The sequence below is a fragment of the Notothenia rossii genome (assembly GCF_949606895.1).
Source record: "Notothenia rossii genome assembly, chromosome: 5".
Lineage (NCBI taxonomy): Eukaryota > Metazoa > Chordata > Actinopteri > Perciformes > Nototheniidae > Notothenia > Notothenia rossii.
In genome coordinates, this window is record NC_136903.1 from 88,015,194 (window position 1) to 88,027,460 (window position 12,267).

The 12,267-nt window shown below is 41.6% G+C and overlaps 1 protein-coding gene across 3 annotated transcripts in view; it reads right to left on the reverse strand.

Moving 5' to 3' along the window:
- Positions 1–216: 216 nt before the first annotated feature.
- The window catches only part of sox13 (SRY-box transcription factor 13), a 61,531-nt gene continuing 49,480 nt past the window's right edge, over positions 217–12,267 (reverse strand). For all 3 annotated transcript variants that reach the window (XM_079683096.1, XM_079683095.1, XM_079683094.1), the window contains exons 10-14: positions 11,784–11,902; positions 7,733–7,811; positions 6,669–6,839; positions 4,899–5,115; positions 217–3,112 (exon numbers count right to left, since the gene is read on the reverse strand). In XM_079683096.1, coding sequence (XP_079539222.1) covers positions 2,827–3,112; positions 4,899–5,115; positions 6,669–6,839; positions 7,733–7,811; positions 11,784–11,902 — 872 coding nt within the window. In that variant the 3' untranslated portion in view covers positions 217–2,826. The remainder of the gene's footprint in view (positions 3,113–4,898; positions 5,116–6,668; positions 6,840–7,732; positions 7,812–11,783; positions 11,903–12,267) is intronic.

The window sequence follows — 12,267 nt, forward strand, 5'->3', positions numbered from 1 at the left end:
TATATGACTTGCTCTTTTACCAGCTGAGAGACTTCAGGGGAAAATACAGCATGGAAGAATACGCTGTTCGCTAATGTAATGTTTAAATGCAGGGATGCGCTGGAAACAGCGGAGTGTTACTATGGGAACGACCTCAGGTAGACCTTAGTTATGATGAACCAGCTGAACACACAACCCTGTCTCAAACACACACACAAATAATTCACTCCAAACACATTTAGCACAACCAATTTATTGTCTTTCAAGAAAGAAAAAAAACAACACAAAACTCTGAAAACATAAAGAAACGTACACCTTTAAATTACACAGGCTCTTATAAACAAAATAAAGTCTCTTTCTATATTTACATCAGCAGGGGTAAAGACAGGTGAGTCCTCAGCATATCTCCACTAAAATAAGACATTTGTCCTCTGATATCCATCTCTGCACAAAATCCAGCATCTTTACACAGCCCTGAACCCAAACCCTGATGTCTGAAATGTATCTTTTCCCTCCGTTTTGATTTGTCATCCTTGCGGTTAGCTAGTTAGCTAAAGGTGGATTGACCCAGTGCTATTTCGACACTAGTTTTATTGAAATGGTTGTATTGGTCATTGTGGTTATGGCGTGTTGAGAACAAAGACACCAAAACTAGCCATGTGCTCAGGAGAGCTAGGCAACGTAGCATTACAGGCTAATAGCAACATGCTACTAGCTAGACATAGTGAAGATAATGATGCTAGTTTATTCCTGGTCCTTATTTGTATGTCTTACAACAATGATTTTAGGATAAACAGTTTCCAAAACTTCCTCACATGAAATGGAAAGAGGTCAAGCAGATGCTAGCTAGTCATTAACACTTTTTTATATCTTACATTTAGGTTAAACTGTGATATTTTAATAAAACAACAACCGAAGCTACAGTTCATGTAAGATTTATTTCGACCCTAAAACTTGTAGGTAAACTAAATCAGTCTATTTGGATCCTTAAACAGTAGCATAATTGTGATGACTGTTAGTTTTTAGCTAGCCTGACTTTTACGAACTTTACAATGAACATCAATACAGATTCCAACCATCAGTAATTGCTATAAAATACCATAGTGTATGCTAAGTGCTAACATCCCTCAGCAAGCTAAAATGTTAGCTCGTAGCATCATAGCTAACAATGTACTACATGGATGATTTTGGTGTTGGTGTTCTCATTAAGTTAAACATTGTGTCAGTCACCCAAAACTCCTGCTTCTATTTCCAATCCTTTCACTTTGGGTAGCACCGTCAACAACTCATAACCATGAATTTACCTTTTTTCCCTGTCTTTGTAGCCACTCTAGCTAGTTAGGCTACATCCTAACAATGAACAACATGTGACATATGGTTAGATCTCGGTCAAACAGGAACATGAAATATGAATTAAGAAGAGAACAGATGGAGCTTCACCTTAATCTAAAAGGAGGCCGATTGATCTGTCACTGCAAAAAATTATAATTTTGTTTAAACTATTTCCAGTGAAACATCTTGGAACAATTCCTGATGCACTATAGTACCAAGAACATGACGAAAATACCCACATATAGTATGTGGATATTTTCTGCAGTGCTGCATCTCAAAAGTGGCAAAAAACAAACACCTGACATTCGGAGAGACAGATAGGAGGTGCTCAACACGACAATCAATTAACACTCAAAGAAGCAAACATAGAGGTATAAAAAAAACAGGTGAGGCTGAGTTCAACTGATGGAAACACAAATACAGCAGATACAGCGAAACTGAACAGCATGATGTGGGAGAATGAGGAAGAGGAGGGTTAAATTGATCGTTTGTGTACTTTATCTGGAAAGGACACTTTTAAAATTGGCCGTCTGATTGTAAACCATTGGTTGCATTGTTAGATCCTTTACTTATTCTGTTATTTTAATAGGTTTTTATTCTTTAAATTAGAATTTTAATAATTGAATTTTATTTTTTTTCCTGGTTGAATGCATTTTTTTTAAACCTGATGAAATGTGCTATACAAATAAACTTTGCCTTGCCTTGACTGGAACATTTACCACACAGATTTCTAACCGACTGTAAAGCAATGATTGACAGCTGCTACTGCTGCAGTTTACAATTATTTTTCGTAATTGTTGTCAATGAATCAGCCCATTATTCATAGTTTTGTCTGAAAAATGTCAGAAAACGGTAAGAAATGTCAAACAAAGCCCCAAGATGACTTAGTCAAATGTCTTGTGTTGTAAAATGTTTGGAAGTTAAAACTTGTTCCCCCAATTTCTTATAGAAGTGCAATACTAAAGTAAATAGCTGGAAAACACCTTTAAATCTGTTAATTTTTCTCCTTTAATCTTCACTTTTAAATTAGATTTAGCTTATTTCCAGGTGGCACACTATCCACACAACCTGCCCTATGCCTTACATTTGTTAAATGCTACTCCTCTGGGGTGTTTACATGATGTAATAATCAGCCTTCACCAGCAGGGGGCAGCACGGACATATTACAAATCTAACAGGTGAAAACAGGGATGCTAGCCTCTCCTCCGATGAATGCAAACAGTCAACACGGGGAGGAAAACAAGAAGCTAAGGGGATTAAAGGATAAACTTTCTACATTATACCTTCAAATAAGACGAAACAAAGTAACCAATGACATGTCAATGAAGGGAAATGATAAGAGCTTGCCTTTTTGTGTGTGTGTAGGTCACTAAAAACAATTACTTTACAAGGGTGTGACAATGACGTGTCTTCACTTTTCAATAGCTCTTCTCCTTTCTTCTTCTTTTTTTTCTTCTCTGACAGAAGACCACCCTTCCTCCCCTCCTCTCATCCCTCACTTCCATCTTCCCCATTTCAGTCTGTGAGGAGCACCAGTTCCCCCTCACTCCTCTCCCCTCCATCGCTCTCCTCCCCCTCGCTGTACGGAGGTCTTTCCCTCTCTCTCTCCCTCTCCCGCTCTCTGGGCAGGGAAGTGGGCGTGGCCTGGCCCTCGGCTCGGCGCAGAGTGGGCGGGGGTTGCGGCAGGTAATGCTCCAGCAGCGCGGGGTGAAAGGAGAGGTTCGCCACCGAAACTGAGCCGGTAGCGCCCGGGTATGGACCCTCGCTGTGAGGGTAGTGGAGCTGCTGAGGGTCCGTTTGACTGAAAGACAGGAAATACACTCGTTAGTAAATCTGTGGGAGGAATCACCTTCAATCTGTTTCTTTTAAAAAAGAAAACGTAGTTCGTTAACAGATGCACTTTGCGTAGAATACAAATGCATGTTCATACATTAAGTGTAGGTAATAAACGTATCAAGATGATCATGTTTTTGAAAGGCTAAACACCATCAAATGACATGGTTGCCAAGGACAACAGTTGGAAATGTGCCTGCTGGCTAATACTGGCACGTTTACAGCAATGTTGATTATTGTGCACTGTCCTTTAAATAAATAAACAAACAAACAATCAAACAAATACAGATTGAAGAGGTACATATTGTTCGATAAAGACATGTTGGGAAGTTTGAATTAAAAAAATAATAATAATTTGTAGTTATTGAAAGTTATTGGAAGTGTTTGGATAATAAACAATGCAACACATCCAGCACTGGACTGTACAAATAATATCATAAGACTAATATTTACACGAACTTTTGTCTGCAACTGTGCACAAATACCGGGTTTCAACTGAATGAATGGACATGCAAAAACAAATGTTGGTTTAGAATTTGCATTCAACAAAGTTATGAAGGAGGCTTCAAACTATTCAGTGCAGAACATAAACACTTCTGCTAATCTGTTTACAACAAAAGGTAGGCCTACAAGCTTTTGTACTGAAAAGTTGCGAGGGAAAGTTAAATAAAACTCCCAAGGTGCATTTAAACGTATTTGAATAACGCGATGTAGATAAAGTCGAAGGCCATTGCGACATCCTGTTATTGATGTTTTATTTCTCAATGGAGAGAAAGAGATGGAGGTAGAAACACAAACACATTAAACACCAACCACTGTTGACAGCCGCAGCTTAACTAGTCGGAGGATTTAGCTAAACAATGGCGGCAGGATGCCATTTGTATTTTGTATATTTATCTGTTTTGTATTTTTTATATGTTTCATCGTCGATGACAGAGAAGTATTGATACCTCAGTCGGGCTGTTATTCACTCGGTGTCTTCACGAATAAAAGACAAGCTTCGGGAACTATGAATTGACTACAGTTTGCGGAGGTGCGGAGAACCCTCAAGTTTCAAGGCTTTATTGCCATGTGCACATTAGCTACAGTGAATGGCAATGAAAAACTTAAGTCACAGGCTCCTCCCACAGTGCAACATGAATATAGGACATAGAACAAATACAACTCATAAAATAGTGCGAGATAGTTTAGTGTAGTTTATTTGTGTATAGTGTTGTGGACAGACCCCATTGATCACCTGTCACAAAGAACAGTAAATGGGGCGTTAGCTTTAGCCAACATTGCAGCATTAGTTATAAAGAAAGAATGAAAGACAAGTAGATACAGGCGAAAGGACATTTTGACAATGTGCAAAAAAGTAAATACAATTAAAACAGAATAGTCAACGGAGTAAAGTCTCAGTGTAGGAGCCAAAATGTTACCTAGCCTGAGTTTATTATTTGTATTATTATTATTATTATTATTTGTTTACGTCACTTTTATTTGTATTTGTTTAGCACTTCCGTTATTTGTCACATGGGTGAGGTTTGTGTATTTCGGTCACCTGTTTCATGTCGAGTGCGGATGACAGAGGGTGAGCTTGTTTTGTACCTATAGTTACTGTATGTTGATTTTGTTTATTAAATATCGTCAAACTATCTTACTTCATTACGGACTTGCTCATTGAAAACGTGTCGCAGCTTATAGCCAAGCTTAGCCTCTCGGCGACTCAAACTGAACGGGAAATTGAGCCGCCACACTCAGTGTTTTTTTACCTGTGTGTGTAGGTGGCTCTCTGCTCCTGTCTGCGGTTCTTCATCATGGCCTTGTACTCGCCCACCCTCAGCCTCCGCCCCTCCACGATGCAGGTGCGCTTGGGCCGGGGTTTGTACTTATAGTCGGGGTAACGCTCCAGGTGCTGCCGGCTCAGCCTCGCCTGCTCCTCGTAGTAAGGCTGCTTCTCCTGGTTGGACATGCCTTTCCACCTGGAGCCTGGAGACACACATCGGTACAAACATGATGAGGGAGAGCACATGGCTTTTATGGCAGAACGTGAATCAGTAGCACGTTTCAGTGATAGGTTGGGTCTGGATTGTGTCTACTATACTGTGACATGTCTCCGTGCTTTAATGTTCAAAAAGCTCTTTATTTTTCTCATTCTGCCTGTGCTGCAGCACCTCTTTTCACCCTCTGTCTGAAACCAGAGCAGAGCAGAATTGTGTGTTGGTCGACCGCTTGAAGATGTCCCGCCCCTTAGTCTATCATGTCAAATGTTTTGGAGCTCTAGCCAATAGAAGTACGAGTGCAACATAAAGTTAACATGGCCAGTTTATGTCCGATACATCTTTTTTCAATGGCAGATGCCAATATTTAGCAAACAAGGTAGACACAAAATACAATTATGAACCTGAGAATGAGCATGACATGTCCCATTTAAATAGCTAACTAACTGCTAACTGCTGCTAGCGCTAAAGCTCAGGGATAGAGTTAGTGTTCACACTGCGGACACAGGAGGCTCGAATCGCTGGAAGGTTCATCAGCCTCTACGGATTAGTAAGTAATATTAGCTGGCTTTCGATGTCATGTGATGGTTCACTTTCTGGATGTTTGGCTGAGTAAGACATTTTTTGGGCTTGTATACATTTCACCATAAAAATGTCTGGGCACTAAATCGCAATCGAGAGAACCATCCAGAGAAATCAACCACTGTAGATATTGTGTAAAACTGACATGAGGTATTTCAGTAATCAACATTGTTACAATGTGCATAACTTGCATGCATGTGTGTGTTCACGTCTGCATTTGTGTGTGTGTGTGTGTGTGTGTGTGTGTGTGTGTGTGTGTGTGTGTGTGTGTGTGTGTTCATGTCTGCATTTGTGTGTGTGTGTGAGTGTGTGTGTTCATGTCTGCATTTGTGTGTGTGTGTGTGTGTGTGTGTGTTCATGTCTGCTTGTGTGTGTGTGTGTGTGTGTGAGTGTGTGTGTGTGTGTGTGTGTGTGTGTGTGTGTGTGTGTGTGTGTGTGTGTTCATGTCTGCATTTGTGTGTGTGTGTGTGTGTGTGTGTGTTCATGTCTGCATGTGTGTGTGTGTGTGTGTGTGTGTGTGTGTGTTCATGTCTGTGTGTGTGTGTGTGTGTTCATGTCTGCATGTGTGTGTGTGTGTGTGTGTGTGTGTGTGTTCATGTCTGCATGTGTGTGTGTGTGTGTGTGTGTGTGTGTGTGTGTGTGTGTGTGTGTGTGTGTGTGTGTGTGTGTGTGTGTGTGTGTGTGTGTGTGTGTGTGTGTAGGGCAATTGCTCAACAACAAGCCCTCCACAATAGAATGGAATGTAAATGTTTGCTCCAAGAAAAGGGATTCATGCCAGTGTGTGTGTGTGTGTGTGTGTGTGTGTGTGTGTGTGTGTGTGTGTGTGTGTGTGTGTGTGTGTGTGTGTCTGGAGGACAGGCAGGTGGTTGTCCGTGCCCTCCCATGTGCCAGACAGCGTCTCAGAATAGAGGCACATTTCCACCCCCCCCCTCCCCTCCCCTCCTCCCACATGGTGCTCACCCAGGATCTTGCTGATGGAGGAGTTGTGCATGTCGGGGAACGCCTGCAAGATCCTCCGCCGCTCGTCCTTGGCCCAAACCATGAAGGCGTTCATGGGTCTCTTGATGTGTGCGGAGGTGGGGGGGGGGCGGGTCTCAGTGTAGTTTCCTGGGACAGAGTTGGGAAGGGCCCCTAGGAGAGAGAGGGGGCCACCGTCAGAGGAGCAGAGCAAACGGATGGGTGTTTTTCCCTTATTTCACCTTGTTATGACTGAGCCCCTCAACCTGCCCTAAAAGTGTTATTTTTCTTTATTAAAATCGTACAAATGTCCCGTTTTATCAAATCCAAAAACTGTAAAAGCTGAATATTTATAGTCGCTTTTCACATTTCCAATGGTCCTTCAGAAAGAATTAACAAATGTAAGCTTAAAATGGAGATATTTCTACAAATGTACTGTATGCTATATGTTCTTTGAATCCTGCGAAAGCGGGTTCAAATCAAACCCAGGAGCTTCTCTGTGTCATAAAAACAACGGTTGTTAACAAATGACTAAAAGAGACGACTCAACGCCCTGGACATTAGCCGCATTTAGCTTAGCAACGCCGGCTTTGTTTATAACCTAGCCGATTGCATTTACACGTAGAACATCACAAAGTGGTGAAGATGATGAACAAAAGGTGTTCAGTGTTTGCAAGATAACTTATTTCCTGCAACATTCTGAAATCCAATGGAGAAATCCCATGGGTCGAGGAAGCTAACTTACAGGTCGGCCTACAAAAAAACCCGTCATCACTGCACAACTCTTTTACAGATGAGGTTAAGATTACATTTCCCCATCTTCAATTCTGCACATCTTATGTTCAGTTTTCAGCCAAAGCTGCCACACTTCCAGATGATACTGAACGTTTCTGATACAGCTGAGCTTCGAGGTGGTGTTGGGAGTTATTTTGGGATGTTTAAATGTCAATCTGATATTCTGAGGCATCTTTTTAATAATAACTGCTATTTTGAAATAGTAGGTTGTACATAAACACATTAATGGAGAACGCTATCTTCATGAGTCAGGCTCCTTCAGGGACACCTACCCTCAGAATCACTGCTGAGGTGCTCCTCACCTCTCTCCACGTGAGAAATCCTCTCGCTCCGAGGAGATTCCTTATACTCCTGAAGACACAAAGACAAAGACGGATGGAGTCAGACACGCAGTTAAGCCACACACATATTCACACTGAGCACAAAGGGGAGATTTGAATTTTTGCTGCAGTAAAAGAGATGACCCGATGCTCGTGGCACGCATGTGTTTCACAGAGAGCTATTTAAGGTAAAGACACGCTCTCCCTATCAGCTGCTGTTGAAATGCAGAGCTGTAAATGCAAAGGAAAGAAAGGGACGCCATGGAGGAGGAAGAGTGCTCTTTATTGTCCGAGGCAGGAGAGGTGGAGGAGAAATGGGAATGTAACAAAACTATCTATCGAGCTGTAAAACATTATTCATCCAGGGGAGTGTGATACCGAAATAGGTCAGTCATCGGTGTTTGTTCGAGCAGCGACAGAGATGCAGAGTGATAATGGAGGAGAGCCACAGAGTACAGTGTTGGACAAAGAGCCAGGGCAGGTGGCTCTCTCAATGCCACTCAGAGGCCTTTGTGGCGCTGCGACAGCTGTTCCTCCGCCAGGCCGAGAGCAAAGTATCAGCCACCTCCGAGAATGAACAACCCAGACCAGAATAGAAGACAATTTTTACAAGAAGCAAAACAAAAAATAACAGCCATGGTTCTCACAGTCGCGGGCCAGACAAAGCACGTCATGCTAATTTATAGACGACGTGAAGTAGAACAACAAGTGAGAGATGTCCTGAAGGCAGAGTACTCAGATCTTTTAGTTAAATAGGATTCTGCTCAATTCCATGTTCATATTTGTATTTAGTGTCTCTACTGTCTCATGTCTCTGCTGGGACATGTTTCCATGCTTTAATGTTCAAATGTCTCTGCTGGGACATGTCTCCATGCTTTAATGTTCAAATGTCTCTGCTGGGACATGTTTCAATGCTTTAATGTTCAAATGTCTCTGCTGGGACATGTCTCCATGCTTTAATGTTAAAATGTGTCTGCTGGGACATGTCTCCATGCTTTAATGTTCAAATGTGTCTGCTGGGACATGTCTCCATGCTTTAATGTTCAAATGTCTCTGCTGGGACATGTCTCCATGCTTTAATGTTCAAATGTCTCTACTGGGACATGTCTCCATGCTTTAATGTTCAAATGTCTCTGCTGGGACATGTCTCCATGCTTTAATGTTCAAATGTCTCTACTGGGACATGTCTCCATGCTTTAATGTTCAAATGTCTCTGCTGGGACATGTCTCCACGCTTTAATGTTCAAATGTCTCTGCTGGGACATGTCTTCATGCTTTAATGTTCAAATGTCTCTACTGGGACATGTCTCCATGCTTTAATGTTCAAATGTCTCTGCTGGAACATGTCTCCATGCTTTAATGTTCAAATGTCTCTGCTGGGACATGTCTTCATGCTTTAATGTTCAAATGTCTCTGCTGGGACATGTCTCCATGCTTTAATGTTCAAAAAGCTCTTTACTTCTCTCATACTCTCTGTGCTGCAGCACCTCTTTTCACCCTCTGTCTGAAACCAGAGCCCAGTCTGCTCTGATTGGTAAGCTGGCTTGCTCTGTTGTGATTGGTCGACCAGCTTAAAGATGTCCCGCCCCCTCAGCCCATCACGTTGAATGTGTTGGAGCGCTAGCTAAGTGTTACACACTAACTAGAACTATTAACAGGTTATGTACTTCATGTATCAAATGTAAAAGTACTCAGTATGCATTAACTATGTTCAAATAGTTCTTATTCTTCTGTGTGCAACAAGTGCACTATACTTGTGACACTAATACTTGTGTACTTTTATTTAAGTAAGATTTTGAAATCAGGACTTTTAATTGTAATAGAGTATTTTAAAACCATATTATTTGTACTTTTATTTACAGAAAGTAAAGGATCCGAGTACTTCGTCTAACACTACTGTTTTTTTATGTTTAAAGTAAAGACAAGTGTTAAATCAATAGAGTGTGAAAAAGTAGTATATTTGCCTTTGAAATGTAGCAGAGTAGAAGTACAAGGTAGGATTACATAGAAATCCTCAAGTAGGTCAAAATAGTTGGTAAGAGTACTCGAGTAAATGTACTTTTATCACTGATTTTGTCACATTTTGTGTCATGTGTGCAAATATTTTGTACTTTCACTGCAGCGCATGACTGCACTCGCACAAAGCTGAATAACAACACTCGATAGCATCTTTGTCAGGGGATACTGAACACCCTTTTTACATTACTAAGAATAGAAACAACAGACACATAACTTCTTTGTCTTTTCCAGACACTGTTTACTCTCAAGAAGGCAACACCGGTCATACTGAGCCGTGACAATGTGCTTCTGTGCAGCTGGGATATTACACAGCCTCTGAATCCTCTGGAGAAGCACGAAGCCCTGAAACCCTAAACCAGGCTCTTAACCAGACTCTAAAACCCCCCATTAGACCTCTAGAAGTCAGCTGGAGGAATCAGAGACAGACTGGGAGGGTTTCCTCATATCCACTTTGTTCAGTAAGATGGTATTCGCTTTACAAACTCTGGATAATGACATTTGAAAGGATAATTGTTTGTAGTGGGCTTGTACGAGGTATTTAACATAGTCAGCTTATCAAATATAGAGACAAGCACAAGTTAGTAAAGATTATTACATGGCTTAGTTGAATACTCGATTGTGATTGGTCAATTTGGACATTTCAGAGGTGGTTAATACTTGTTAACAGATCACTGCTAAGGGGGATCAAGGGACTATGTGCAGTCATATCAATCCACAGAAAGAATTCAATTTAACGTCAGCTGTCGATAACTAATATTAGTTTTCTCCATCAGAGAACATCATGAAATACTTTTGGATTATTCATTTTTATATTTGTGGAGATCACGAAACTTTGAAGTCATGATGGCTAACCTGTCAACCCCAGTCAAGAAAGAGAGTGCAACAGAAAGGAAGGAGACAGAGAGCTGGACGTCAGAGAAATCAACAGAAGAAGACAGACAGGAAGTAAACATTAAAGGGAACAGCAGAAGAAGACAGAGAGGAAGTAAACACTAACAGGAACACAATGGGGCCGTTTCTCAATCTCGAGGATACTGGCTTCCAAGCCAATATTTCAAGGATACTACGTCATCCGCCGAAGGACTGCTCCAATCCCCAGCATACTTGGAATTCCACCGAGGCCGCGTCCTTGGTTTGGGGGTAATTTCGAGGCTGCACATGGGTAGACTTCGCGTCCTTCAAATCCCCACAATGCTTTGCGCACGGACCAATTTCAAAAACCCTTGCGGAAAATGGCTGAACCGACGCAGCACACATTTAAATGTAAGTATAGTGGCGTAGAACATGTGTTGGTAAATATGTTACTTTGTTATCACCAAAAACGTGTTCCATGAAAGTAAAGCAAGTTCATAATTAGATAGACATCTTGAGGTATTTGTTTTCAGTACATATTATGTTGAAACCGTTAGAGAGAGTGGCACACTTGTTAGCCTGTTCCATTCTTCTTCGTTTTCCGAAGCCGTGGCTTGGAAGCATACTTGGAAGTACGCGACTACCAAGCCAGCATCCTCGAGATTGAGAAACGGCCTGGGTGTTTCTCAATATCGAGGACGCTTGCTTGGTAGCACATGTCTTCCGAGCGTCTTGCTTCAGGCAGAAGCGAGGCAAGAATAATTCCTAGCATTCGGAAAACGAAGAGTGGAACAGGCTAGCAAGTGTGCAGAGACCCCGCCTTACATTTTCCGCCACAGATTTGGGGAAATTGGTCCGTGCGCAAAGCATTGTGGGGATGTTAAGACCGCGGAGCCTACACATGTGCAGCCTAGAAATTTCTCCAAACGAAGTACACCGGGCTTGGTAGAATTCCAAGTATGCTGGACATTGGAACAGTACTTCGGCGGCACTCGATGACGTAGTATGCTTGAAATAGTGGCTCTGGAGCATCCTTCCTCGACATTGAGAAACACCCACAGTATGGGCTCTGGGATTTGTTCTCAGTCGAAGCAGTTTGATCATCTTTAAATCAGTTTGGACATCAGCTCACCATCTTTGCTCCCACATCCCTCTCTCTCTCCATGTCCCTCTCTCGGCTGCCGTGGCCCCTCAGGAGCTGCTGGGCGTCGTGGATCGCCTGGGTGACAACGTCTCCGTCTCCAAGGAAACCTAACAACAATAACACAGGTCAATGGAAGAACATAAACACATACATGAAGAATATATGTTTATGGAGAATGATAATTCAATGCCGTTGATTTGAATCTGCACTTCTTTTGGCATTTTTTGATTGATTGGTTTTCTTGTTTGAATGCTAATCAGATCAATGCAACCAAAATGCCTTTTAGTGCTCGAAATTCAACTTGTTTTTCGTCTAGCTGAAATCAGAATAGGGCTTAACATAAATGTGCAGCTTATAGTTTGTTTACAAGGTGGTTAGCTTTATTGCCCAATTAAAGAAATGATGAGTAATTTGCAAACTTAGATTACATTTGTAATACTAGTCATAAATTATGTATTCACCTATAGCCTCT